Source organism: Haliotis rufescens, unplaced genomic scaffold, assembly GCF_023055435.1.
Source record: "Haliotis rufescens isolate VD_foot unplaced genomic scaffold, xgHalRufe1.0.p SCAF_2, whole genome shotgun sequence".
Taxonomy (NCBI): domain Eukaryota; kingdom Metazoa; phylum Mollusca; class Gastropoda; order Lepetellida; family Haliotidae; genus Haliotis; species Haliotis rufescens.
The window spans coordinates 9,881,891-9,909,787 of record NW_025963890.1 but is presented as its reverse complement, the minus strand read 5'-3'; the positions used below and the strand labels follow the sequence as shown (position 1 = coordinate 9,909,787).

The 27,897-nt window shown below is 42.2% G+C and overlaps 1 protein-coding gene across 11 annotated transcripts in view; it reads right to left on the bottom strand.

The window, feature by feature from the left end:
• Positions 1–3,422: 3,422 nt before the first annotated feature.
• Positions 3,423–27,897, bottom strand: part of LOC124136163 — a 37,188-nt gene continuing 12,713 nt past the window's right edge. For 8 of the 11 annotated variants that reach the window (XM_046502002.2, XM_046501998.2, XM_046501996.2 and 5 more), the window contains exons 2-10: positions 21,003–21,175; positions 14,140–14,274; positions 11,792–12,021; positions 9,398–11,331; positions 8,265–8,315; positions 6,152–6,319; positions 5,435–5,715; positions 4,421–4,606; positions 3,423–3,896 (exon numbers count right to left, since the gene is read on the bottom strand). In XM_046502002.2, the coding sequence (XP_046357958.2) occupies positions 3,813–3,896; positions 4,421–4,606; positions 5,435–5,715; positions 6,152–6,319; positions 8,265–8,315; positions 9,398–11,331; positions 11,792–12,021; positions 14,140–14,274; positions 21,003–21,104 (3,171 nt within the window). In that variant the 5' untranslated portion in view covers positions 21,105–21,175 and the 3' untranslated portion in view covers positions 3,423–3,812. Of the gene's footprint in view, positions 3,897–4,420; positions 4,607–5,434; positions 5,716–6,151; positions 6,320–8,264; positions 8,316–9,397; positions 11,332–11,791; positions 12,022–14,139; positions 14,275–21,002; positions 21,176–22,195; positions 22,388–25,837; positions 26,062–27,897 lie in introns of those variants that run through there. The other 3 variants (XM_046501999.2, XM_046502001.2, XM_046502006.2) reach the window with 3 other exon arrangements.

Below are 27,897 nucleotides of genomic sequence, written 5' to 3'. Positions count from 1 at the left end.
TAGGTGTGGTAACCACGTTGTAGATAATTCAATCCTACATTCAGCTTGACGCGTACGATAAGCAGTTTTATAAAAATAGATGTACACTGAAGAGTACAGAGGTATATTTCACAGGCCAGACAGGCCTAGGCTTCGTCGAAGACTCATAAACTCACGACATCACCATCAGTATATGGAGTTCGAGGTGTTAAGGGAGATAACCACGTAGACTTACATTGTGATTCTGCAATACCTTTTCAGTCGATGTTTTGAGGATATTGTGACAATAAAACTGCATGATGAGATTGTCTCGCAAATATACATGTACATTTAACATGCTGCAATGAAGTTTGTAAATATCAACAAAACGAATCATTCATGTACTTTTAATGCTGAATGTACTGCTGGACGTATAATTTCCAGTCTCATTAAAATCAGATCTAAGTTCTCGCTATCGCTAAACAAAGATCTGAGGACATCCCATTAGGGGTCACGTCAGAACGATCTTTCATCAAACCAATCACAGCGTCGCTTACTAGATCATGAAAGTGACAGTCGGAATGTGTTTTCTAATCATTCAACCACGATATATTTAACACGGGGTATTCCGAACGACAGTTACAGGTTTTATGATTATATCCTTACAATCTATGCCATCTATAAGCCATTCTAGAATGTTCTTCTTATCAGTTTTAAAATGTTTAATCGAGAATACGTCAAAATATTTTTCGAAGCGTAGTCGCCAGTTTGAAACTAGTGTCGTAAAGCTCGAGAAAGTTGCCTTCTGATTGGCCAATGTCGATTTCTTGACAGTCATTTCATTGATCGGTCAAAGTTCGCGAAAGGTCGTTCTGACGTGACCCGTAATGGGATGTCCTCAGATCTTTGTTTAGCGGTAGCGAAAACTAAAATCTGATTTTAATGAGATTGTATAATTTCAGAAGTATAACCAAAACCACAACTACTGTACATGGGAAACGTTTGTCTAATACTGGAACTAGAATTTCGAAGAATTATGAAGAATATCTAACCTGTATCCGATGTACAATAAATTCAGATTACTATTCACATACCAGTACTTATTACACAGGTACAATACCGGCATCGCATCTCTTAATTCTGGGACAACAGAAACAACACGTTTGGTCCGACAATATAGATCTACTCTGGTAAAGGAAGAGTTTGCTATACTCTCTACGGCCAAGTCACACAACTCTGTCAACCTGAGACGTAAGCATCTCCACAGTGGCGCACTCCCCACTCGTACCTCTCAATAACGAGGCACGAGCGCTACTTGGCGGCGCTGCGAAGGCGTTTGCATTAGACTGGTCCCCGTCCTCTGTTGCGCTCGCTGAGGCGAAGAAACAGGGCAGGACAGGGGACCAGTCAAGCGTTAGCGTGAGGCGGTATTTCCTCTGTACAACATTCGTCATACAGGTATCCCTGACGTTACACACATACATGTTCTCAAAGCTTATGATACACAACCACATGAAGAACAATCACAGACATCAAAATATAAACAACAATATTTAGTTATAAACACAATGGTCAACAAAAAGGACGGAATCACGTAATCTACCTGTCACAACTATTACCTGACAACAGTATAAGTACACAGCTAACATACCTGAATAGGATGTACCCAGATTAGGCCGTCGGTATTTTTGCACGTTTCTCGTCTACAGCCCGCCCTGGGCTCAATTTGGATTTTATTTTGTATCATATATATGTATATGTTGTACAAGAATATATTTTAAAAAGATAACTTTATTTCAGGGACTGAATGTTTGTCTACCTTTTCCCACCCTTTTAAGTCATGTGCCTTTTCCGTCTTTAAAGCTCTCACCCCGATACAGCAACCTCTGCACTTCGATTTTAGCACAGCCACAACCAGATAATGAACCTTTTACAAACAGACAACTTGACAGTTTCGTTCTCAGCCTAACGTTGTTTTGTTCAATTTCTATTTTTTCATATTTTCTTCAGCCCTCCCGCCGAAGCTAGATGGAGATGAGAAACACGCAACATAATATGGACGGCGGCGTTACAAGGGACAAACGTTGGTCAGGCGGTATGCAATTACAATAAGGATGACAGAATCGTCTACCACCTTGCTCCACTAGGGTACTGATGGGGGGTCACGTGGTGGTAAACCCATACCTAAGGAGGGGCAATGTCGAGAGAGTGAGTGAGTGAGTGAGTAGGGTTTAATACCGCTTTTAACAGTATTCCAGTTATAACACGGTGTGTCAGCTTGATGTTGGAGGAAAGCCCGAAGTGATGCAGATCTCAGACGTTTACCACTTCGGTGAAACCCACGAGCACGGGTATGGTGCTGACAAACCTAGAAACATATTCGGGGCGAACCGGGATTCGAACCCACAATCATAGGTTTCTGGCTAGCCAAGGGACGCAACTCTGCACAGCGAATAGCGGCGCCGTAGACGACTGGGCCACCCGTGCCCCCTCAATGTCGAGAGAAGGCATGAGGAAGCGAGTGTGAACATACACCGTCTCCGCTAAGACAACGTGTGAGTTGGTTTAGCGCCGTTTGGAACGCAATGACCGTTATATGACGGAAAACTGTTGGATGAAAATCCGCCAAAATTATAGGAGCATCTGGGAAACGAACCAAAAGAGACGGATATTTTCTGCACAACCAAGAGTCGACCCCAACTGGGTAACCGTCTATAAGACTAATCAGTGAATGAAATGGGCGCCAATGTCATTCGTGCGCCAAGTCCTCTGTACGTATGATTCTTCCCTAGAATACAGGCGATCCTGTAGACAGCTATAATATACAAGCGCTAATCACCCGGAATTGGCCAAAGTGAGATTCACGGCTGCATCGGACAATAACTGATACCAGAAAGCCTCACGAGGACACGACAGTGCATGGGTTGAAGGTTCAGCTCTTGTGACAGAAGTAACGAGAGAAGAAAGTAATTAAATTAGAATAAGACTTCGTTAAACAGAAGTCAATTACAACCATGCCATAGATTTGTGGACAGGATGTTAATGGTAGCCATACAAGTACTATTGGCGGACTTATATTTTCTAATCCCAGCCGTTTATTCAGATACCAGTATGTTTGTGATAAATATGCATGGTGGTATATAGGGGATGCGTATGAAGTTGACGCTATAGACACTTTGATATACAAAAAACGACTTTTCGTGTTAGGATGATCTTGATCGAGACACAGGCACTTTATTATTGAGATTTGGAGCAGAATGATGGATGATGTAACTGGTGTCAAAACAAGGCCAACTCACTATCTATGACATACACGTTTTCAGGACACTGACTATATACTTCAACAATGGTATGGGACTGGGAATGTCGAAGGGGTCATGTCTGGGGGCTGGAGGGTGGGGTGTGTGGGGTGTGTGTGTGTGTGTGTTGGGGGGGGGGGGGGGGGGGGGGGGGGTGATATCCGCGTACAAGGATGGTTGGCACGCGCAGTTATGCTGATCGGTATAAAAACTTGGTTGAATTTTGTCAGGAAGGCCCCATGACCTCGTGTACAAAAATACGAAACGCGATCTTATAATTTCGTTTTATAAACTGTTATTTTGACTTGATTGCGTATCAAAACTACAGATAACCACGACAAAACATCATTGTGCAGCTTCGAAACTGGTTTGAAGTTACCAATGAAGATTTTGTAACAAAATACAACATATTTGGTATATTAATGTCTTCACGAATATATGGTCTATGGTAATTTGTCAATTTCAACATCGTCAAAAAACGCATCAACCTCTAGGGCTGGGATATGATGACCTCTCTCACTGTTTAGGCTCATCATCTGGTCATTCCTTTTCTTCCTATTCCTTGTACTGAAGCTTGTTCTGGGCGGCGTTAGCTTCAGCGCCTCCATACGACTCTACTTCTTCAATCATACCCCTCGACTGCAAGCACAATTGAATAATATTATTAAGAATTACAAATAAAAGAAAACAGACACTACGACTGTCCTGACTACCGTTCACTAACACAGAAGTGCTTTCGCTATTATGTAAAGGTTACTTTGTGGAGTTCGATGAGTATTTTGGCATCAATTAATCATTAAAGGATTAAGGATCCCTACGTCCATCATATAGTTCAAGGTTGACCTGGATTAACAAACAGACAACCCCCTCACACACATAAACACATGCACGAACATACACAAGCACACAGTCACAACACCATCACGCACACACGCACATAAACACATTATCATCACACACATACACAATACTGCAAATACACAAACACACCGTTACATACACACGCACGCACGCACGCACGCACACACACACACACACACACGCACGCACGCACACAGACACACACACGCACGCACGCACACACACGAAACCATCATACAAACACATAGAGGCCCGCACATGCATCCCGCATCCCAAGGTCCTGTCTCCTCATCCCTTCTTACCCAGACATAGAAGGTTGCGGCTCCAGCGCTGACGTCCCTGATGTGTTCCTTGGAGATAGGATCAAGCACCTTCTTAGCTGAGCGGGATACAGACAGGGGGATGTCCTTTGGCTTGAAGTTGGATACTTTCCTCATCATCGACTCCTTCCCAGTCTTCCCCATCAAGGCCTGGACGTTACGCCACACCTGCACGTGTAACATAGACATGTAGACAAATGATGGCATACGCCACACCTGCACGTGTAACATAGACATGTAGACAAATGATGGCATATGTCACACCTGCACGTGTAACATAGGTATGTAGACAAGTGATGGCATATGTCACACCTGCACGTGTAACATAGGTATGTAGACAAGTGATGGCATATGTCACATCTGCACGTGTAACATTGGTATGTAGACAAATGATGGCATACGCCACACCTGCACGTGTAACATAGGCATGTAGACAAATGATGGCATATGCCACACCTGCACGTGTAACATAGGTATGTAGACAAATGATGGCATACGCCACACCTGCACGTGTAACATAGGCATGTAGACAAATGATGGCATATGCCACACCTGCACGTGTAACATAGGCATGTAGACAAATGATAGCATACGCCACACCTGCACGTGTAACATTGGTATGTAGAAAAATGATGGCATACGCCACACCTGCACGTGTAACATAGGCATGTAGACAAATGATGGCATATGCCACACCTGCACGTGTAACATAGGTATGTAGGCAAATGATGGCATACGCCACACCTGCACGTGTAACATAGGCATGTAGACAAATGATAGCATACGCCACACCTGCACGTGTAACATAGGCATCGAGATAAGTGATGGCATACGCCACACCTGCACGTGTAACATAGGTATACCACATGGTACCATTCCACATTTACAGCCAAGTACACAGCTGATGACACACGCCACACCTTGTTGTGACTGAAATACTTTTCAAACTGCATTAAATCTCAACCTACTCACTCCCTCTCAGGTATGACTGCCCACCTTAAGGTTCTTCATGCTGTGGCCGAGGAGCAGGAATGTCGCCATGAGAGTCTGATGGACGCCATCTGGTGGGTTGGAGTAGTTGCGGAGCTCGGACACCGTCGTCTGCTGCATGTTGAGCACGGCGTGACGCAGCTTCTCAATCTTCTGGAGATGCTCCTGCAGCCTTGACGCCATCGCGATCTGGAGGTCAAGCATGTGGTCTGAGTTCATCTCCTTGGCTCGTTTGATGGCGCGATCTAACGATGGTAGGTCGCGTTTCTGGGATGCGTCCATTAGTTCTGTTGAGGGAAATCAATCCAGGTGTGAATCAGGGGTTGAAAGTGGATGTACCTTTTTACATTGATTCTTTTTTAAATACATCAACAATGCTTTTAATGGTTTTAAAAATCAGACTTTAAGCTGTTTTTCAAATAATTCACTTACTGGGTACGTGAAGTGTAAGTTGTATAAATACATACTAATTTATTGAAGAAACGTTCAATGCTATTAGAATGCCAGTAAAATCTTTTCTGTCGTACCTCTGTTTAATGAAATAAAAAAACATTTATATGGCGCCAATTTCCAGATTGGACCTGTTCAAGGGCGCAATAAAATGTAAACCCACATGTCTTAAACCACTTTGATATTTCATCATACAAAGCAGACTTTCATTTCACCTTCAGACCTGGACAACGCTCCTATCACCAGTTTGTTGCCGCTGTCTAACATACTGACCTCCCCTGATCTTGAGGACCTCCAGGAGTCTCCTGGCCTTCGCCAGAAGCTCATCTCCCTGAGCGGGATTGCAGTCCATGTAGGTTGCTATGGCTGCCTCCAGCTGTCTCTCGTCCTTCAGGTCCATCGCCCGCTGCAGCTGTTTCATGGCGTGTCGCTTCTTCTCCTCTGTCACAGAAAGAGATGGCATGAGGTGGGGCATGCGGTGGGGCATTAAGTGGGGCATGAGGTAGGGTATTAGGTGGGGCATTAGGTCGGACATGCGGTGGGGCATTAGGTGGGGCATGAGGTGGGGCATTAGTTGGGGCATGGGGTGGGGCATGAGGTGGGGCATGAGGTGGGGCATTAGTTGGGGCATGAGGTGGGGCATGAGGTGGGGCATGCGGTGGGGCATGAGGTGGGGCATGCGGTGAGGCATGAGGTGGGGCATGCGGTTAGGCATGAGGTGGGGCATGAGGTGGGGCATTAGTTGGGGCATTAGTTGGGGCATGAGGTGGGGCATTAGTTGGGGCATGAGGTGGGGCATGAGGTGGGGCATGCGGTGGGGCATGAGGTTGGGCATGAGGTGGGGCATGAGGTGGGGCATTAGGTGGGAGTACACAGGCTAACTACATTCATTACCAATGAACTACAGATCACGACCACTTCTCAAATATTTACAACGATTGCTCACCTTAAAAAAATGTGGCTTCACCAATATCAGTTTCGTTGAATTCTTCATTCATAATTCATGCATTTATTTTTTTTAGTACGAGAAAATATACACCTTATTTTCTGTGTCACATGTATTCCTGGAGTTGATAAATATCATCTAACTACATATACTCCATATCTTCGTAAGACGAATGAGAGTTCTCAATACCTTTATCTGAATACCATTTTACTGTTAAACATGCATAGATCTACCCTGTCATCTTCTCGGTTAGTTTCTACAAATGGCTTAGAGTATGCAGCTATTGGTTAGGAGCTGACCATCTACGAGCTGGGACTAAAGTTATTCATGCATTGTAGGGGTGGTCGGGTAGCCTAGTGGTTAAAGCGTTCGCTCGTCACGCCGAGGACCCGGGTTCGATTTCCCACTTGAGTACAATGTGTGAAGCCCATGTCTGGTATCCCCCTGCCGCGATAATGCTGGAATATTGCTTAAAGGGGCGTAAAAACTCACTCACACATGCAATATAGCTACTATCGATTCGCACTACCAGTAACATTCCCTCTGTGGAGATTGCTCGAGGACACAGAGGCCCGAGTAATTCTTTTGTTGTTGACGGGTGTTGTCTTTTCTTTAGGCAAGGGGAACACGGGAGACTCAGTGGTCTAAAGGCCCTGCAGCCGCTGCGCAGTGTTGCGTCACTTTACCTTTCAGATTCCATCACCGAAAACAAACGATTTTCATGTTTGGAAACGATTCGAACACCTTTGGACGAGGTGAGACACGCTTTACTACGTCACCATGGTAACATGCAAGAAAGGTATCGATGCTCATAATGTCAATCACTGGATTCTGTGGTCCAGACCCGTTTTTGTACAGACCGCCATGCTTGAATATTGTTGAGTGCGGCGTTAAACAACAACAAACACACAAACAAACAAAACAAAACGTTTGTACAATCGACACGTGCTTTCGAAATCAATCACAGACAGCCAATACAAATCGGCCACATCAAATCTTGATAAACAGAGGTGTTAAATATGCTTGTTTGAGACCCTGTAATGAGAAAAAAACTAGCTCTGTGCTTCTAAATCATACACGTTGATAACAGCCGGTAAAATTGTAAAATGACCCGTTTAAGGGAAGAGCAAAACACAAAAGTTTAAAAATACTCTACCTAATAAAAGATAGTAAAAGGTGTGAGTTACATACTTCAGCAGTCTGTAACAAGTCAAAGCTATTCTATGTTCTATGGGTGAAAGGCGGCAAGCCCTGGTAAAGTGTTAAAGGTAATGTTACGATACATAAAAATGTTAGGCGACAAGCAGTCTTCATCTATGTGAAATGGGCTGAAACGGTAAGGTGTGATGGGCACCTCTACTGTAACATGTAAGCGACACTGTGACTACTGTCTACAACAGTTTCCATGCATGGTCGTGTTAATATCCAGCCATGCGCTACCTTGATTCGGTTTGCGAGCTGTCCCCTTTTGAACACCTGGTCGTTTGCCACCTTGTATAAAAATCGTATGGAATACAATTAATTAAAAAAGGGCAAAGTATGACATTGCCTGCTTAATCCTTCTGTCTCACCATATGAAAGACTAACAAGCATTACATGGTTACATATAGATAGGGGTCACGGATGGCCCAGTCGTCTAAGGCGCAGCGATTCGCTGTGCAGAGTTGCGTCCCTTGGGCACGCAAGGAACCCTATGCTTGTTGGTTCGAATCCAGGTTCGCCCCGATTATGTTTCTAGGTTTGTCAGCACCATACCCGTGCCCGAGGGTTTCACCGATTTGGTAAACGTCTGAGACCTGCATGACTTCGGGCTTTCCTCCCACATTAAGCTGGCACACCGTGATATAACTGGAATACTGTTAAAAGCGGCGTTAAACCCAGCTTACCCACCCACTCACATATACATACGGTGTGGATTGTTCCTATGAACGGCCAGGCATCCTTCGTTATCCTGTGTATGTTTAATCAAGGACGCCGGTTGCCGATACGATTTAAATGTCATTGGCTCATTGCTGCAGGTGGATTAACCTTTTGTATGGAGGTGTGGTACGATATGAGTGAGTTTTGTTTAACGCCGTTTTGAACAGTATTGCAGTTATATAATGGCGTGTCAGCTCGATAAGGGAGAAAGGCCCGAAGTAATGCATGCCGTATACATGTACCACTTTGGTGAAATCCACGGGGACAGGATTAGTGCGGACAATCATAATCAGGGTGAATCTGAACCTCGACCCCGATCATAAATGTTTGGCACGCCTAAGGGACGCAACTCTGCACAGCAAAGCCCAAGACGACTGCGCCATCCGTGCCTCCCATTAACACTGTGATAATCTAAGTATTTGTCCAATGCATAAAATCTCCAAATACAAATGCATCGTTAATTCAGACCATCTAGTCTTGAGACAAATGAAAAATATTTAATATAATTATTGAATTGCTAGTAATAGACTGGTTCTTGTTTCACTCTGTGGTGCTGTCGGAGCGCCATCTATTTGTGTTATTTCCGCATTTGCCTCAAATTGTTCGTGTTTTACACTTTTACATTAAAATGGTTAAACTGATACGACACCTACCTTCAGTCCTCTTCTGCTTGTCCTCCTCAGTGTCCTCAGGCGAGAGAGACGGAGCTCGGCCATTGGAGGTATTTCCGCCTTCCTCATTCATCGTCTCCATGATCATCTTCAGGTTGGTGTTGTAGAGGTCACCAGGTCGCTTCCGGTTCACCTGGTACCGGGCCACGTTCTTGACCACGCCGTTCTCGTCGATGTCGTAGAGGTTGAGCATGTACTCGCCGTATTCCTTCAACTCGACCTTCACGAGGTTCATATCGTCCTGGGAAATGAACTCAATCTGGTCACTGCTCGGGGGGTCATTGGCATTACGCCTGTGCACGGCCGCAACTGCCCTCTTACAGCCCGGGGGGACCGGGATCACAACAACGTCTTCGGACGTCTCGACTGTCTCAGTTGGGATGACGAGGTCGGCACCGTCAATCTCGTCATCTATTTTTTCGTCATTGTAGCCAGGTTTCCCTGTTGATTCTACCAAGTAGCTGTGGACGTTGTATATCCGGTTGGGGTTGCCTTTCTGTCTGGCAAACACGTTCAGAGAATACTCCCCGGCCTTGGGCATATCTACATCAAAAGTCCATTCCCCGTTCTCATTCCTCGTAGCTACTGCTGTCTTCTTCAGTGCCTTTGGATCATTAGAATGCACTTCACATATCATCTCCACATCATTCCTAGCATTAAACTTAACTGAAACCTTCCCATCTTTAGCGTCAATTTGAGCACCAGTGTGGGATAAGGCCTTTACGCCAAGTTTATCAGCCATAGGCGATTTCCCTAGAAATCCTTCTGCAAAGTTAGGGAATGGTTGTCCACCTCCGTCAACCCCCGTACATCTGATAAGATAGTTACAAACATTAGGAGCCTCTCCTGGTTTTCCTTCACCCTGGGCGTACAGCTTGAGGGCGTATTCTCCCTTCTGGGGCAGCCTGAGACTAACTACAGCCTCACCGTCCTCTTGGTGGGTCAAGGCATACTTGCTGAGGGTGGCGTCATCGATGGCAGCATGTTTCAGGTTCTGAGACAGCTGTACCTTAATCTTCTGGTCTGTCTTAAACCTCACCGTCACCTTTCCGTCTTTCGTCTCGATCAGAGCCCTGTCGTGGGTGCTCGGGGACAGACCCGCTTTCTTTGTGATCCCCACGGGACCCCATCCTAACGGCGGGCAGTCAGGGAGGGGGAGACAGTTCTTCTTTTCTGTGGGACACTGTATCAAGTACGTACACACAAGGTCAAATATGTCACTTTCTCGGACGTCCAATCCGTAAACGTCCATTTTAAACCTCCCCTTCACTGGAAATCTTAAAGAAAAATCTACTAAGTCTTTACCGTGTTCAAAGAACACGAATCTGTCAAGGAAAGCGTCTATTTTGCTCTCCGTTTCCATCTGAGTTCGAGACTTGTACAACATATATTTAAACCGGAAGTGTTCACTCTGCTCTTGCGGGAGTTGGAAAGGGATATTGATTTCGCCATCTTTCGTTGAGATTGTACACTTCATCTGACTGGTCGACGACGTCTTCATGTCCAGGATATGGAACCGCTCCCGGACATAGAAATGGTCCTCAAACTCCTTCACAGAGACAGGCTTAGCCAACAGCTGCCATTGCTTCTCATCCGGGTAGTGCGTCCAGATCAGTTTGTCTGGATCGGGCAGGAAGTAGAACTCGTTGATCCGATGTTCCGTGGTCCCTTCAGTTTCCGCTGCATCCTCCTCCTCGTCATCAACCTTGCCGTCGGAGTCTACTAGTGCCCATTCCCCTGACTTCCGGCCGACGACGCATGCCGAAGCCCAGAAGGCGTCCACAAATCGCCATGAGTCGTCAATGAAGACAGCGTTCCACTGGGCTCCCATACTTTTCCGGTCTACTTTTTTCCCGATTTCATAGGCGGCGCTTTTGTTCATACCACTGATGATCATGCACGGGATGTTGGCCATTCTAGGTGAAAAAACTACTATTAGTTACCTAAGAAGCATCACCCGTGGCAAGAGAGTTAACAGACTATAAAAGTCCAAACTGGACTTTTAAAGTCAGTTAACTCTCTTGCCTCGGGAAGATGCATATTAAGTGGATTCACACCGTTCGGCAGCCTTCCTTAACATATGTTAATATCACTTTAAGCTTCTCGGCATTAAATGAAGTAAGGTAGCTAAGTGGTTAAAGAATTCTCTCTGACGAACCCGGGATTCGTGACGGAATCAAGCCTAGGTTGGCAAGACCCGCCGTCGGGGTACCATGATGCACAGATTGTACATTGTGAATCATTATCGTTTTAGACAAACATAGGTTATTACACATTTAAAACCTGATAATAACGTATAACAGTTACCCAACAGCAATGAAAGAATAGTGGCAGTTGATGTCTATAATTGTACAGACAGACAAAGACAGTACTTACTGACACAATCCAGAAAATAGATGTGCGTGGTTGCCCTGGTTCTTCTGGATCTTAGAGAAATATTCCATTGGTGACTGTTTCGGCGGGTCTTCTTCCATCTTGAGGTTGTAGACATCTATGGAGGTCAACCAGAGGAAGATGGCTCGGACCTTGCCTATTTCCGGCCAATCCGGACCGGTCAGGTACTGGACCAGTTCCCGGAACGTACCGGTCAGCAGCCTCTGGGGTGCCTGGAAACAACATGGGGTGGTTACAGATTTAACAGTATTGGTGTTATTGTATGGCAAGCCGTTTTCACATTTATTACGGAATTACAGATATCTTCAATTGTTTTAAAGATATCGGTATTTTATTTAAAGATATCAATAATGTTTTTAAGATATCAAAAAATAATTAAAGATATCTTAAATTCATTTCTGATATCCATAATACAATTACTGATATCTTAAAATGTTACGGTGATATCAACAAATTAGTTTGTGATGTCTCTAAATGTATTTAAGATATCATTAAACAATTACCATCCCACAGTACATAAATATATTAGAAATAAATTCAAGATATCTTAAATTCAATTCAAGATATCTTGAAATAAGTTATACATATCCACAATTGCATTACAGAAATATCTTTAATTCAATTAAATATATCTTTAATTCAATTAGAGATATCTTTAATTCAATTAGAGATATCTTTAATTCACTTCAAGATATCATTAATTCTGACCGTTACTGATATCAAACATCCAATTAAAGATATCATTATTACTTTTGATGATATCTTTATATCAATTATTGATATCAGTTATCTAATTTAAGTAACTTTATTAATGTAACATCTTTAATAATGGCAACAATTGAAGATATCAATAATTAATTATTGATATCTGTATTTAGTTTCAAGAATTGAATTAATGACATCATAACAAAACATGACATTTGGATATCTTTAAATCATATTTTGATATCAATAATCGAGTTTAAGATATCAGCAATTCTTTTCAAGATATCTTCAATTCCATTCAAGATATCTTCAATTCATTTCAAGATATCTTTAAAACAATTGAAGATATCTTACATTGTATTGCAGATATCTACAATTATCTGCATTTAAGATATCTTCAATTCCATTCAAGATATCTTCAATTCCATTCAAGATATCTTCAATTCAATTCAAGATAGCTTTAAAACAATTGAAGATATCTGTAATTCCGTAATAAATGTGAAAACGGCACGCGTTTTGGTATTACACAATGTGTAATTCAGCTGTATGTTTATCAAACGGGTGATCTCTTCACGAGCAAGTAATAAACAGAATTATCCTGATGGTACAAACGTAATTAGTGATGAATGTGAACTATTTGTCTTGAATTGATGTATTTCAAGAGTCAAGTTGACCAAACAGTGAACGTCAAGGGGGCAAGAACGTTGTTCCACAGTACGAAAACTGTAACTCCCATACTACAACATACACTTGGAATAGTTCTTCCGCTAAAGTTGTTTCATGGAAAAGGCCATGAACTTGAAGAACGCACTTTGGGTACTACTGACAGCCGATTGCCAATTAACCTAAGAGTTATACCCGGTAAATAAACACTGATAAAGCCCTTTCCATAATCATAAGAGATCTCTGTTTAAAGCAGAGCCCGTTGTACGAATCCGACTATAAGCATGTGTTTGTGAATCACTATCACAATAGTGATGGTGTTAGGTGTATGCGCGGCATGATGTTGATTACTGCATGTATAATATAACATATCTATTGTTTAATTTTAGTACCGCACTGTATCAAAAAGCAGTCAGATATCCTGCCCCACCGGTGGCATCCGTCACAAACACATGCAAAGGCAGGTCAAGTATTCACCTGAACAAACACAGGAACATATGCTACAAGACAAAACAAGGAATTGCATCAGATATCAATCTTGGACTTGATTGGAAGTGTCTTGGAGGACGTATGATACAGCTTATTGCGAATACCAGCCTTCTTTGTTCAATAGTACTCCTAGTAGCTAGTTTCCAAACCAGAATTAACCGTAGATTTAGCATTGGTATTTTGAGCTCAGTACTAAGTCTAGGACCAGCTATGAGTTCACAGTTGAATAATCGCCGCATCCTCTTAATTTGTTGACCTCGTTATTACGGTCGAAACAAATTCCCGGATAAACGAATCAACCCTGTAGGTGTATGTTCTTTGTACAGTTTTCGACTTCCAACTAGTAATTGTCCAGATAGCAGTTTCCGGACTAATAGGTTTAATTGTATATCGCACAAGAACTGGCCTGGCCATAGGGACTAGGTGGAATGATATAGGACATGCAGGTGAGAAGGAACAGCATATGTACTTACTTTGTTGACATGATCTAAGACATGTTTGTAATCTTTCTCGTTGAAGACCTCGGCCTTTGACTTTGTTGGTGGGCGGGCCGAGGGTGGAGTCTGGCTACGCGACATGGTGCTGTTGGTCCGACCATTCATGCTGGGCTGTGAAAACAATACAGCATTATATATGTCTGCAGCTTCATTGATATACATGTGCATATTTGTATGTCAGAGAGTTGCCATATTCCAAAGAGGATCTCGAGAAGCCTAGTTTCAAGATTTATAAATCGACCCTACAGTTCAACGAAACTACACCAGTGAAAAATGAGCTTAACATTAACACCATGTGGTCACTACCGGTAACATGTGCTTACTAGCCATAACACTAAAATCATGTGCTTACACCCGGTAACAGAAGAATCATGGGCTTACTACCGGTAACAGTAGGATCATGTGCTTACTACCGGTAACAGAAGAATCGAGGGTTTACCACCGGTAACAGTAGAATCATGGGCTTACTACCGGTAACAGAAGAATCATTGGTTTACTGCCGGTAACATGTGTTTACTAACCATAACACTAAAACCATGTGCTTACGCCCGGTAACAGAAGAATCATGGGCTTACTGCCGGCAACAGTAGGATCATGTGCTTACTACCGGTAACAGAAGAATCAAGGGTTTACTACCGGTAACATGTGCTTACTAGCCATAACACTAAAATCATGTGCTCACTACCGGTAACAGAAGAATCATTGGCTTACTACCGGCAACAATAGAGTCAAGGGCTTACTACCGGTAACAGAAGAATCAAGGGTTTACTACCGGTAACAGAGGAATCATGGGCTTACTACCGGTAACAGAAGAGTCAAGGGCTATCTACCGGTAACAGAAGAATAATGGGCGTACTACCGGTAACAGTACCATCACGTTCTAACTTCGCTACAAACTAGAACTGTGTACTTACTGTCGAAAAAGATGGAAACATACGAGGGGCGTTCAATAAGTTTTGCAACTTGGGCATTTGTGTTTACATGGATTCTCTCAAACATGAACAACGCGCTGTAATAAAGTTCCTTACATGCTCCGGTTCACAAGTCGAGAATTGCACAGGCCGCCATATGTGAATGTGGTTCGAACAGTTAAATCACCCACCCTACAGCCCAGACTTAGCCCCCAGAGACTAATTCCTGTTCCGGCAAATGAAATCTGCCCTACGTGGAAGAGGCTTCCAGGGTGACGAGGACATAAAGGCTGCCACAGAGGCGTGGTTAGAGGGCCAATCTGCGGATTTCAATACAAGTGGTATTAAAAGCTTGAAGGACAAATGGATAAGTGTATTGAGGTGAATGAAGATTATATTGAAAAATAAAAGTTGAAAAGATATTCTGTGACTTGGTTTTATATTGAAGTTGCCAAACGTATTGAACGCCCATCGTACCTCATGCTTCGAACGAGAGAAAATAATAGGATAAGTTTTCCTGCTTGAATGACTAACAATTTCGTTGCATACGTGTGCCATTACCACGCACAACATTAATGTCTAAAGACTCTCTATCAAAGGACTACCTTTGAAAATATAATGATTACAACTGATGCGATCAACGAATATTAGCTAATTAACAAAATAACGTACTAATCATGTTGCCTCGTCTGAAATCTATGCGATAGGACTCCATAAACCGAACTGTTTGGTAGAATGGCCATAATCGATAATTTCGATTGATTAGTGTGCCTTATCGTAAACGCGTCAAAACAAGAACGCACGGAATTAGTTTGGGGCACAGTTTTGTAGGCTTTGTCCGTTCACAAATCAATTGTCACACGCTTCAATGCCTTCATTCTTACCAACATTCATTATCGGCAACTCTTCATTCAAGCGTACCGAATTTGAAGGACATTCATTTTCCTACACGCTGGGGGAGCGGTACCCAGGCTGACTGATGCGAGACTATCAACATTCATATCTCCTGTATAAGAGTTAAGTGGATCGTGACAGAGAACTTAATGGTATTTTAATGTTGTAAGGACTATTGCGATTCCGGGTGAAAACAGTGCATGGTTGTAAACTGTTCAATCGGATTGTCAGAGAACAATTCTTAGCCAGGTTGTTATCTGACTGCTTTTTGATACAGTGCGGTACTAAAATTAAACAATAGATATGTTATATTATACATGCAGTAATCAACATCATGCCGCGCATCACAGGTGTGTCACGCATCAGTCAATTTCCAACGCCCAGATTAATATTTATTTGTTGTGTAGACACGTTGGGGGCATGTTGATTCTGGTGTTCACAACACTATTTAAGTCTACGTCGGATAATGTTGAAGGACAGAAACGTGTAGTCGCTTAGTTTGACGTGTAGTCATAACATGCAGAGATTAACAAGTTACACAAGCAGGCATTGACTAGGGAAACAGGACACGGCTTTAAACAGGTTTATTGGCAATGTCATTATGACAGTGGCTTTCACTCATTTCGCTTTGAAAAACGATTTCTATTTGATAAACGTGTATTACAATAATTAACACCAACCGCCAGTGTTATTAGGGGACTAAGCATGGGTCGATTACTAGTCGCAGCAAGTCATTTAAATCCGCTGTGGTTGCTAACTGCCTATCATTACCGTAGTTACACAAAGACAAGGCCCAGTTAGGTGGTGAAATTGGGTTTATTGCATTTCAGATTTGCGAGTATTCGATGCCCGGAGATTTCATTTGGATCGACGGCGTAGCAAAATGTTGGAAGAAACAACAAAATCGAACTTGTTCGGATAAATATTGATGAAACTTAATATATAATTAACGTTGTATCCATTTCGGCTTTGAATCCCATTTAATGATGTTTTCAACCAATCAGGTTGCAGATAACGCTCACATTGGTTTTACAATCAGTCTTATTACAACTTCTAGTCCCACACTTGAAATTGGAACTGGATCATCAAGGGGATAATGCAAAAATCCCACGAACAAAAGACCTTAAGTACAAATGAAGAATATAAGCAAAACGATTACGTCATATATTTACTGCAATTTGTTCACTGTGACAAAAGTCCTCTTCAACGTGTGATGGAGATGTCATTGTACCATGCCACAATGCTTCTATGATTTAGAAGCTATACATAGTGTGTTTTCATATTTCCGGTGATTATTGAGTATTTGATACCAGGAATGTAATTTGGAACCGTCGGCGTTTTGGACTGTTTAATTTTGAAGTAAAACTAGATATTTATTTAGGAAAGTATTCGTACGACGTCAAGATAATTTGACATTATTTTTCGGCACGCAGCACACACTCCTATTACTTAAGAATACTCACATACGTATTCTTCAGACAATATGTGAGCATTGTTCGAAATTAATCGATGACAATTTTCATTTATATTCATAAAAAAGCTATCGTGCGTGAGATGCGTGTTTAAACACGGTTCCGCGTCTGTGATGTGACATTATCAAAATCGATACCTCATTATTGAGGTCATTACAGTGAATTTGTTCCATATTCGTTTCATGATTTGTAATTTGGGCGGCACATCAATCATGTCTCGATAGATCTAAAGCAGGATGGTGAGGGAAACAGGGAAACAACGGTATCACTATCCCCCACCATGGGGATCATTAGAATTTTGTTTGTTCAAATGGTAGTCTATTTTAACAATAAATAGCCCCATAAAGCCTTGGGAAGAGAGAGGCACATGGGTCGCTTTATGTCATCAGAAAAATAAAATGATTAAATGTGAAATTAATACTCACAAAAGGCCCCTTCTTTTGAAAAGAATTTACTCAGTCTTGATAAGTAGCTCTTACATAATCTATCTTCAGTAGAAGACCTGTCCCCATTGCACACACTATGCACTAAGTAAACATAGTAACTCTGTAAAAAATAACTTATGGGGCCAATTTTCGAACTCAGTCTTGACAAGCATCTCTTGGATAACAAGCAAACTTTCAGTCATGCAACTTCAGTAGTTTCTGAGAAAAATGGACCCCATTGTAAACACGATGCACCACGTTTAAAAAGCTATAACTCTTTAAAAAAATGAATTTACCACACCAATTTTCGAACTCATTTGAGATCATGACCAGTAACGTCGGTATGTCAAATTTCTCTGACTTAAACAATTTTGGAGAAAATTTGTCCCCTTTAAGCAGCGGACGGAAGGACGGACGAACTCCGTTCCTATATCCCCCGCCCCACTTCGTGGCGGAAGATAATTATGTCTGTTTCTTGTGAGACCATATCACTTCCACAATTCGAAAAGACAACAGAAGACGGAAATACATGAGTAGTAATTTACCTAATAGACAACGATTATTGAGTGAGTGAGTGATGATGGTTGCCGATATGATGAAAACTTTCACTCACTCACTCCAGAATGATTAACCTATCGTGTGGGGGGATGAGATACGATAGTTTTAACCGGAGTGAATTTTGTTTAACGCCGCTTTGAACAGTATTTCGGTTACATCACGGCATGTCAGCTTGATGTGGGAGAAAAGCCCGAAGTGATGCAGGTCTTAGACGTTTACCACTTTTGTGAAACCCACAAGCACGGGTTTGGTGATGTCAAACCTAGAAACATAATCTTTGATTTGATTCGAACCCACGATCATATGTGTGTGTCACACCTAAGGGACGCAACTCTGCACAGCTAATTGCAGCGCCTCACAGGACTTGTACAGACGTTTCCCCTGTGATTTGACTGAATAATAAAGTGATGGGTGAAACTGATTACTACTACGTGGTGACGACATTGTATTAAGTGCACAATTACTTTAAGATGGATAAGTGAGTTGGGTTTTACGCCGCTTTTAGTAATAGTCACACAATGTAATGGAATCGAACCTGGGCCTTCAGTATGACAAGCGAACGCATTAACCTCTAGGCTACCCTACCGTCCCTGCCTAAACAGACATGTCTTACTTTCAATTTGTTTTTCTTTTGAAAGGAGCAGTCGAACATTTATTTATTTATTTATTTATTTATTTATTTATTTATTTATTTATTTATTTATCTTTTGTGGTCTTTTTTTTGTGGCACTACAGGTTTATTCTCAAGCCATCCTTGAGACTGCGGAATTGAACAAGTTAATAAATACAAATACAAATAGATACAAATATCAATGATTCTGTCTTGTTTGAATTATCTGGTCTAGTTACTAACATAACTATCCGTCTCCTAGCCGTTATCATTTTTCGAGAAATAACCCCATGTTTAAATAAAACAACAACATTTAAACGCGTTCAAAACAAATGCAAGTTTAATGCAATCTCTAATAAACAGTGTTTTGTCCGTAATGATTGTACGTGACCAAGATGCTTATCGGGGAATACGTGATCTGTATCTTCTAAATGCCTCATTTATGAAGTAAGCCTCAGTGTATTTGCCATGTCTCATGTGGAAACCTGTGGATTACGCTGTGTAAATTGCAAATCTCTCCACATCAAACAGCTATCAATTTCATGCGTAACTGCGATTCATGACACACTAAGAGTGACTTATACACTTGGGTAAACATTTGTGCTTCTGGTACGATATCAAATTAATAATGCGATAAGTGACACCATCAATTCTTATCGGAGACTCCATTTATTACCCGAAATCTATCATTAGATTTTTTTTATAATCAAAGTTTGAAACTTTGAGAAACACAACTTACCGAGCTGGATTTCGGACATCCAATGCTGAGGTGTGCACTAAACTGGGCATGTATAATGTGCTCCCTGTGCAATTATTTAAGTTAAGAGGCCGTCGTTTTAATAATTTACAACTAAACCATTTCACCCAAGCCGAATGGTCTTAAACAAGGGGATATATTCATGGAAACAGAATTGTATCTTAGGATCAATAATAAACAATGTGACGGTTGCTGTAACTGTTGTTGTAAACAGTCATCAGCGCTTTGCGGGCGTTGTCAGCGCTGTAACGAGAGAGCGTGGGAAGGTCGCGTTTATGGGTTTAGGAAATTATCAGGTAAAGAACTGTTTAAGACAGGAACACTTCACCTAAACGATCAAAAAGCCCAGGAGCTATATATTCCCGCAGGTAACGAAACAGTGCTTGAATGAGGAATCAACGCTAGATGAGTCCTGTCATACGCGGAGTAATTTCTTGGTGGGGGTTGTTTATGGTTAATGCTATGTATAAATCAACAAAATAACACAAAAACAAATTGCTTTAAGGATACATTGATTTCAACTTATTTTTGCGTTTATCTGTGATCACAAACTTCTCCCAAACTTTTACAAAAATTGAATAATGCGCGTGTCCATTACTGCTATATGACGACAGCCTACATAAAGCTCATATATAATGTCATGTACCAATGCCAGCGCTTCAATATAGCTATAGTTCGACAGCAAAAATGCCCTATGTTATAGCTACGTGTCAAATGTCTATGGCCACTCTCAATACCCTCATAGCAGCCATGACAGATGTCCTTTTCAGCTCCTGAAATTTGGAAACTTGAAGGTTCCTCAATACTTTTGGGGCAGGCTAGGATGTAGCTTATATCCAAGAAAAATTCATATTTGAATTCTGTTTGTTCACATTTCTATTATTATGGCTCTAGTGGTGTACGTGTTGGAGATATTATCACTCTATTAAGGGCGCATTAAGCTACTGATATTTCTGAATTTCATTCCTGACACCGTGCCTTTCTATCGAGAGAGTGTCTTACTAAATACCTGCTCATTTTAAGTTCAAATTAACTTTAATTCTTCCTGTGGCTAAGGCTGATCCGACAATGTCAGATGTACACCTAGTGGGCTACGACGGGGGGCTGAAATGATAGAATCTGTCGATGCTGTTTCGGTTTTTGTGAGCTTGTAATTTCAATACGACCTTGTAATGAGGTGCAATGTCACGTGGGTGTAATGGTAGTGCTGACCTGGACCCCCATGGATGACGTGGACGGCCTGGACGAGGCGGAGGCGTCTTGTGACGCCACCGTTGTCGGCCGACTTGGCTCTTTGGACGCGCCACTTCCCATTGTGCTAGCTAATAGTTGGTGATGTCACTCAGGCTGTGCGTTACGTGGTGGGAAGGAGCATGCTCAGTTATCTGCAACACAGAGTCAGATGGCGTCACATTGACATGTTATTCTGGTAAGTCAAAGGAAAGAGTGAGTGGTATCAGAATGAGGGTGTGAGTTACGTTTAACACCGCATGAAAGTGCGCAAATGTTTGGCGCGTGGTTATTTCGGGTTACAATTGGTCCCCAGCAACCCATGCTGATCGTAAGAAGCGACCAAATCGATGGGGTGGTCAGGCTCGGTGACGTGTCGATGGCGTGTCATCGTACCCCGACGGCGTGGATCGTTTGTTCACAATATCAATCACTGGGTTTTCTGGTCCGGACTCGATGATTTACAGGCCGCCGTCATATAGCTGGAATATTAGTGCCCATTGCGGCGTTAAACAAGCAAACAAACAAACAAACAAACAAAACAAACAGCAAAATAATGTTTCAGCAAGATTTGCATGCGTTTTTACGAGTCGTGGTCTTGCAATGTAAAAGTGAGAGTGCAAACAACTGAGTACTGTCTTGTCTCGCAACGTGTCAGCTTAGGGAGAGAGGAAGGCCCAGAGTGAAGGAGGTCGTAGAATCAACCCGAGATTCGAACCCATGAAAATAGGACTCTGGCACGCGTGAAATGACTTGGCAATCCGTACCATCTGTCAGTCAGAACCGTAACATGCATGGCGGCAACTGGGGTCAGTTCGACAGTGTAAGATGCGAGGCACAGATCGAACTCTGCAGACAGTGGAACGGAACAGGATATAGAACGTATGGAATTGAGAATTCAATACACAGTATAGTTGGATCATAGTCACCAGTAAGTGGGACGTTATTTAGCAGTGCATGACAAATTCAGACGATCGGTGGATCAAGGGAGGTAACTTTTTACAGCGATTTTGAGTGGCTTTGCGACAAGTTCTACCCGGGGTTGACAGAACTTTTAACTCGTTAAAACAACTACCATATTATCATTGTAATACCAAATGATATGTGTTCTGATCAAGCAATGTACCGTGATTCCCGGCTCAACTCGTTTTCCTTCGTACTGAGCTGTTACCCACCTGCTCTGTTGATGGAACTCTCTACACCGACACGGTAATCACGAATCAGCCATGACACACACTTAGCAGGAGGGGTACCGCACACCCAGTACTGTTGTGAGTTCTCATAGCCTTAGGGTGTGGATTACACACGACTGTAAGATTGGTCACGTTGCATATCACACGGCGGTTGCACCCTTAGTCAGACAAACATTTGAACCATCCACCATTTACTTCCATTATAACTGCATGTCTTCCTATTTAACTGTCATTGCAAAGCTGTGTTGTGTTCAATGCACGCACCTGTATATCATTAGTATTGGTTTATATACTGCCATTCACGTTCTAGAGATAGTCAACATAAAACATGAGGCTGTCGATTTAATCTTTATTACCTTATCAATGTACAGACGGGACGTTATTTCAATGCAGACTTACTCACCGGTTTACCAGAAGTCATTCCGTTGCTATGGTAGCAATTGAATCTCCGAGTGCAACTGTTTGCATTTGCTAAACAGCAATACATTAAACTTGCCACGTACCCTACCTAGAACAATAAACACACTTACACTCGTTGCCTACACGTATACATTGGAACAAGTGTTATGGGGGGAGAGGAAGGGAGGAGGGAACGCAGAGTGACCCAGTCGTCCACAGCGCCGAAGTCCTTGCCAGGAGCCTATGTTTGCGGGTTCGAATCCCAGTTCGCTCTGATCATCTTTCTAAGTTTGTCAGCACCATACCCGCGGCAAACGTCTGAAGACCTGTATCACCTAGGAACACACATCAAACTGACAGGCCGTGATATTAATGAAATACTGTTCAAAGCCGCGTTAAACTAACTCACCAATGAGACACGTTCAATGCATAGTTGTATTTGAATTTCAGTCAGACCATCATGGACATTGACATGACTTACAATAGGTCGTAAAATGCAAAAGTCTTTCCTGTGTATGCAGAAGAACCTCTTCATTCGAGACCGTTCGCGGATAACTCGTCCAGATTAACAGGTTTCCGGAGTATTGCACGGAGTAACGTCCCTTTGTATATGTACATACATAGCCTGCAATCGCCTTGAAGTAGAGGTTGCCGGACTGTTGGCGTCCACTCTAACGGGTTATTTACATGTATGGACAACGTGTATTCAGGTAGTATGCGTCTGAAGAACTATCTAACACATAAATGTCTCAAGTGTCCATCTTAATTCGCTTGACAGCATGTGTTTTAACGCGTACACTGACGTACGTACGTACCATATACAATAAGAGAAAGAGTGAATGTTGTTTAAAGCCGCAGTCAGCAATAATTCAGTTCCAATATGGTGCTCTGTAACTATTCCAGTCTAGGCAAGGTAAACCAACGCAAGAAACGACTCACACTGTCGGGGTACGATGGTATGCTCGTATCAGCCAGGACTCACAGTCCTCATGCTGTTACCTTTACTGCCCCACAATCAACAACACAGTCAGATGAAATATGCCTCTAGGAACATTAACATAACCCATGATACGCTGAGACTAATCATCTCAAGAGTTACAGTACAAATAGTCATTAAGTATTACAGTAAACCTAGTTCTATAACACTTACAAAAATAAACAGTAAACCTAGTTAGTTAACATAACAGAAAACCTGGTTAGTTAGAATTACAGTAAACCTGGTTAGTTAACATAACAGTAAACCTGGTGAGTTAGCATTACAGTAAACCTGGTTAGAGAGCATGACAGTAAACCTGGTGAGTTAGCATTACAGTAAACCTGGTTAGTTAGCATTACAGTAAACCTGGTTAACATTACAGTAAACCTGGTTAGTTAGCATTACAGTAAACCTGGTTAGAGAGCATGACAGTAAACCTGGTTAGTTAGCATTACAGTAAACCTAGTTAGAGAGCATGACAGTAACCCTGGTTAGAGAGCATTACAGTAAACCTGGTTAGTTAGCATTACAGTAAACCTGGTTAGTTAGCATTACAGTAAACCTGGTTAGAGAGCATTACAGTAAACCTGGTTAGAGAGCATTACAGTAAACCTGGTTAGTTAGCATTACAGTAAACCTGGTGAGTTAGCATTACAGTAAACCTGGTTAGTTAGCATTACAGTAAACCTAGTTAGTGAGCATTACAGTAAACCTGGTGAGTTAGCATTACAGTAAACCTGGTTAGTTAGCATTACAGTAAACCTAGTTAGTGAGCATTACAGTAAACCTGGTGAGTTAGCATGACAGTAAACCTGGTTAGTTAGCATTACAGTAAACCTGGTTAGAGAGCATGACAGTAAACCTGGTTAGAGAGCATTACAGTAAACCTGGTTAGAGAGCATGACAGTAAACCTGGTGAGTTAGCATTACAGTAAACCTGGTGAGTTAGCATTACAGTAAACCTGGTTAGTTAGCATTAGAGCAACCCTGGTTAGTTAGCATTACAGTAAACCTGGTTATCATTACAGTAAACCTGGTGAGTTAGCATTACAGTAAACCTGGTGAGTTAGCATTACAGTAAACCTGGTGAGCATTACAGTAAACCTGGTGAGTTAGCATTTCAGTAAACCTAGTTAGTGAGCATTACAGTAAACCTGGTGAGTTAGCATGACAGTAAACCTGGTTAACATTACAGTAAACCTGGTTAGAAAGCATTACAGTAAACCTGGTGAGTTAGCATTACAGTAAACCTGGTGAGCATTACAGTAAACCTGGTTAGTCAGCATTACAGTAAACCTGGTTAGTTAGCATTACAGTAACCCTGGTTAGTTAGCATTACAGTAAACCTGGTGAGTTAGCATGACAGTAAACCTGGTGAGTTAGCATTACAGTAAACCTGGTTAGTTAGCATTACAGTAAACCTGGTGAGTTAGCATTACAGTAAACCTGGTGAGTTAGCATTACAGTAAACCTGGTTAGTTAGCATTACAGTAAACCTGGTGAGTTAGCATTACAGTAAACCTGGTGAGTTAGCATTACAGTAAACCTGGTTAGTCAGCATTACAGTAAACCTTGTTAGTCAGCATTACAGTAAACCTGGTTAGTGGGCATTACAGTGAACCTGGTTAGTTAGCATTACAGTAAACCTGGTTAGCATCACAATTAACCTAGTTAGTTACAATCAACACCAAGAGCATCGAAACAGACCTAGTTAGTTACAATCAACACTAACAGCATCGAAACAGACCTAGTTAGTTGAGCATCACAACTAACCTAGTTAGCACCACAACAGACCTAGCTGGTTACAATCAACACCAAGAGCATCGAAACAGACCTAGTTAGTTGAGCATCACAACTAACCTAGTTAGCATCGCAACAGACCGAGTGAGTTACAACCAACACGGAGAGTATCACAACAGACCGAGTTAGTTACACCCAGCACCGAGAGCACCACGGTAACAACTGTTCATCCAGCTGTCCGTCTACGCATTCCCAAATACCAGTTAGAATGAGATATCGCTTCATAAAACCCGTTCACCGGAACTAGAGGTATAATTTTCCTGAAGCTATTTACAAAACCAAGTCACAGTGATCTACAGCTAACTACATGAAGATCGGCACTGCATTTCACCCAGCTGCTTGAGATTCCTTCCGTGATCACATCAACAAAATGACGGCCATGCCATATTACATATGAATGACATGATTACATGGAGGATGCGCTACGAGTGACTGTGACTACCACTAACCTTGTTAGACTCCAGGTCCAGTATGATAACAATGTCTCCAGTATAGCCTACACCGCCACGATCATTTCATCAGGGCATAGCTTCATACAGATCCCCAAAATGTATAAATGTCGTCTGCTACTTAATCCTCTTAAATATTTCCTTTTTTCACATTGTCAGTTAGTTTCTGTCGTCTGCAGAAGGTGTCGTCTGCTGCAATACCATCATCGATCAGTGACGCTCGCCCCGTCAACAGCGCTCGCGCATCCCTCTGCTAGCTCGGCAGGGTCAGCGCTTCTTTCCACAAAATGATTGATACTTTCAATATCGATCCGGACAATGGCGACGTGAATCGCCAAGTAAGCGCACAACTTTCGTTGGACTCAATGAATTAAATGCGGTACTTCGTACAGCGTTTAAAAAACTATTTGTCATGATGAACGGTGAGGTGAGGTGAAATGGGGTTTAACGTCGCGTCCAAAATTATTGCACTTATATAGCGACGTGCATGTATGTGTGTGTGTTTGTGTGGCCGATTTATAGTGCTAGCTCACTGAGATACCATGCCGCAGTTTAACATGAATACCCCACTCAGACACAGTATACTGACTCTGAGCCGACCAGTCCTTGTTTTAGCCCCTTAATGCCGAGCGCCAGACAGGGTAACAACAACTACCATTTTTTAACGTCTTTTGGTATGACGCGGTCGGGGATCGAACCCCGGACTTTCCGCTCTCCGGGCGGATGCTCTACCACTAGACCACGGATGCGGTCGTCATGATGAACGATTGATAAATCTTCATGGTTTGCCGACAGCCAAGCCCAGTATTTTTCTGCTATTCTAGATCTAATATGACACTGTATACGGCAACCAAAGACACCATAACGTATTTATCATGCCGAAAAGTTTACACTATCTAGTATCTTTGTCGCACATGTCATGCGTGAATGAAATCGTGACACTTACAACCGGTATAAATGACAGGACCAGTACATATGTTTCCGATAACAAGCTTAATGTAAACACAAACGTTTACAATGGAATACATAATGCGTTAAATGTGACAGTTAAACAAGTAATATACCTAAAATGGATAGATTTATCATAAAAATGCCCCCATGTTATCAGAAATCTGCGGGTCACTGCAACGTGATAGCAGCCCGAATTTCCCTTACGACGGGCTGCTATCTATTCGATTGCTACTTGACGTCATTGGCGTTACGTTTCTTTTGTATGACGTAATCCAAGTTTATGTTCTTTGACGTTGCTATATGTAAATCAGTGACCTCCGTTTTGTCACAATTAATGACAAAAACACAACCCAAATCAGTGTCGAATGAATTTTTCTGTACCAGAATTTCATGTGAAATATCGCTTGTGTGGGTGTTGGAAAATCCAAAATGGCTACAACCATCTTAGATTCTGACTGACAGTATACGGGCTCATATGGGGTTAGTAGTTCTGCTCTCATTGGTTAATTTCACTTTGAGGCATTATAAAGGTAAACATATGTAGTATTATCACTTCAGTGCCGTGATGGTTTGTAGTCAAACAGACTTCACATAGAACCATTCAGGGACACTAGGTTGCGGCAAAGAGTGAGTGAGCGAGTAGGTGAGTGAGTGAGTACGTGTGGGAGTGAGTGAGTGGCTGTGTGAGAAAGTGAGTGACTTTAGTGAATGAAGTGGGTGGGTGGGAGAGTGAGTGAGTGAGTGTATATTATTGCATGCGGTTGTAGGAGTGAGAGCGAGTGTGTGAATGAGAGAATATGTGAGTGTATGAATGAGAGAATATGTGAGTGTGTGAGTGAGAGAATATGTGAGTGTATGAATGAGAGAATATGTGAGTGTGTGAATGAGAGAATATGTGAGTGTGTGAATGAGAGAATATGTGAGTGTGTGAATGAGAGAATATGTGAGTGTGTGAATGAGAGAATATGTGAGTATGTGAATGAGAGAATATGTGAGTGTGTGAATGAGAGAATATGTGAGTGGGTGAATGAGAGAATATGTGAGTGTGTGAATGAGAGAATATGTGAGTGTGTGAATGAGAAAATATGTGAGCGTGTGAATGTGAGAAT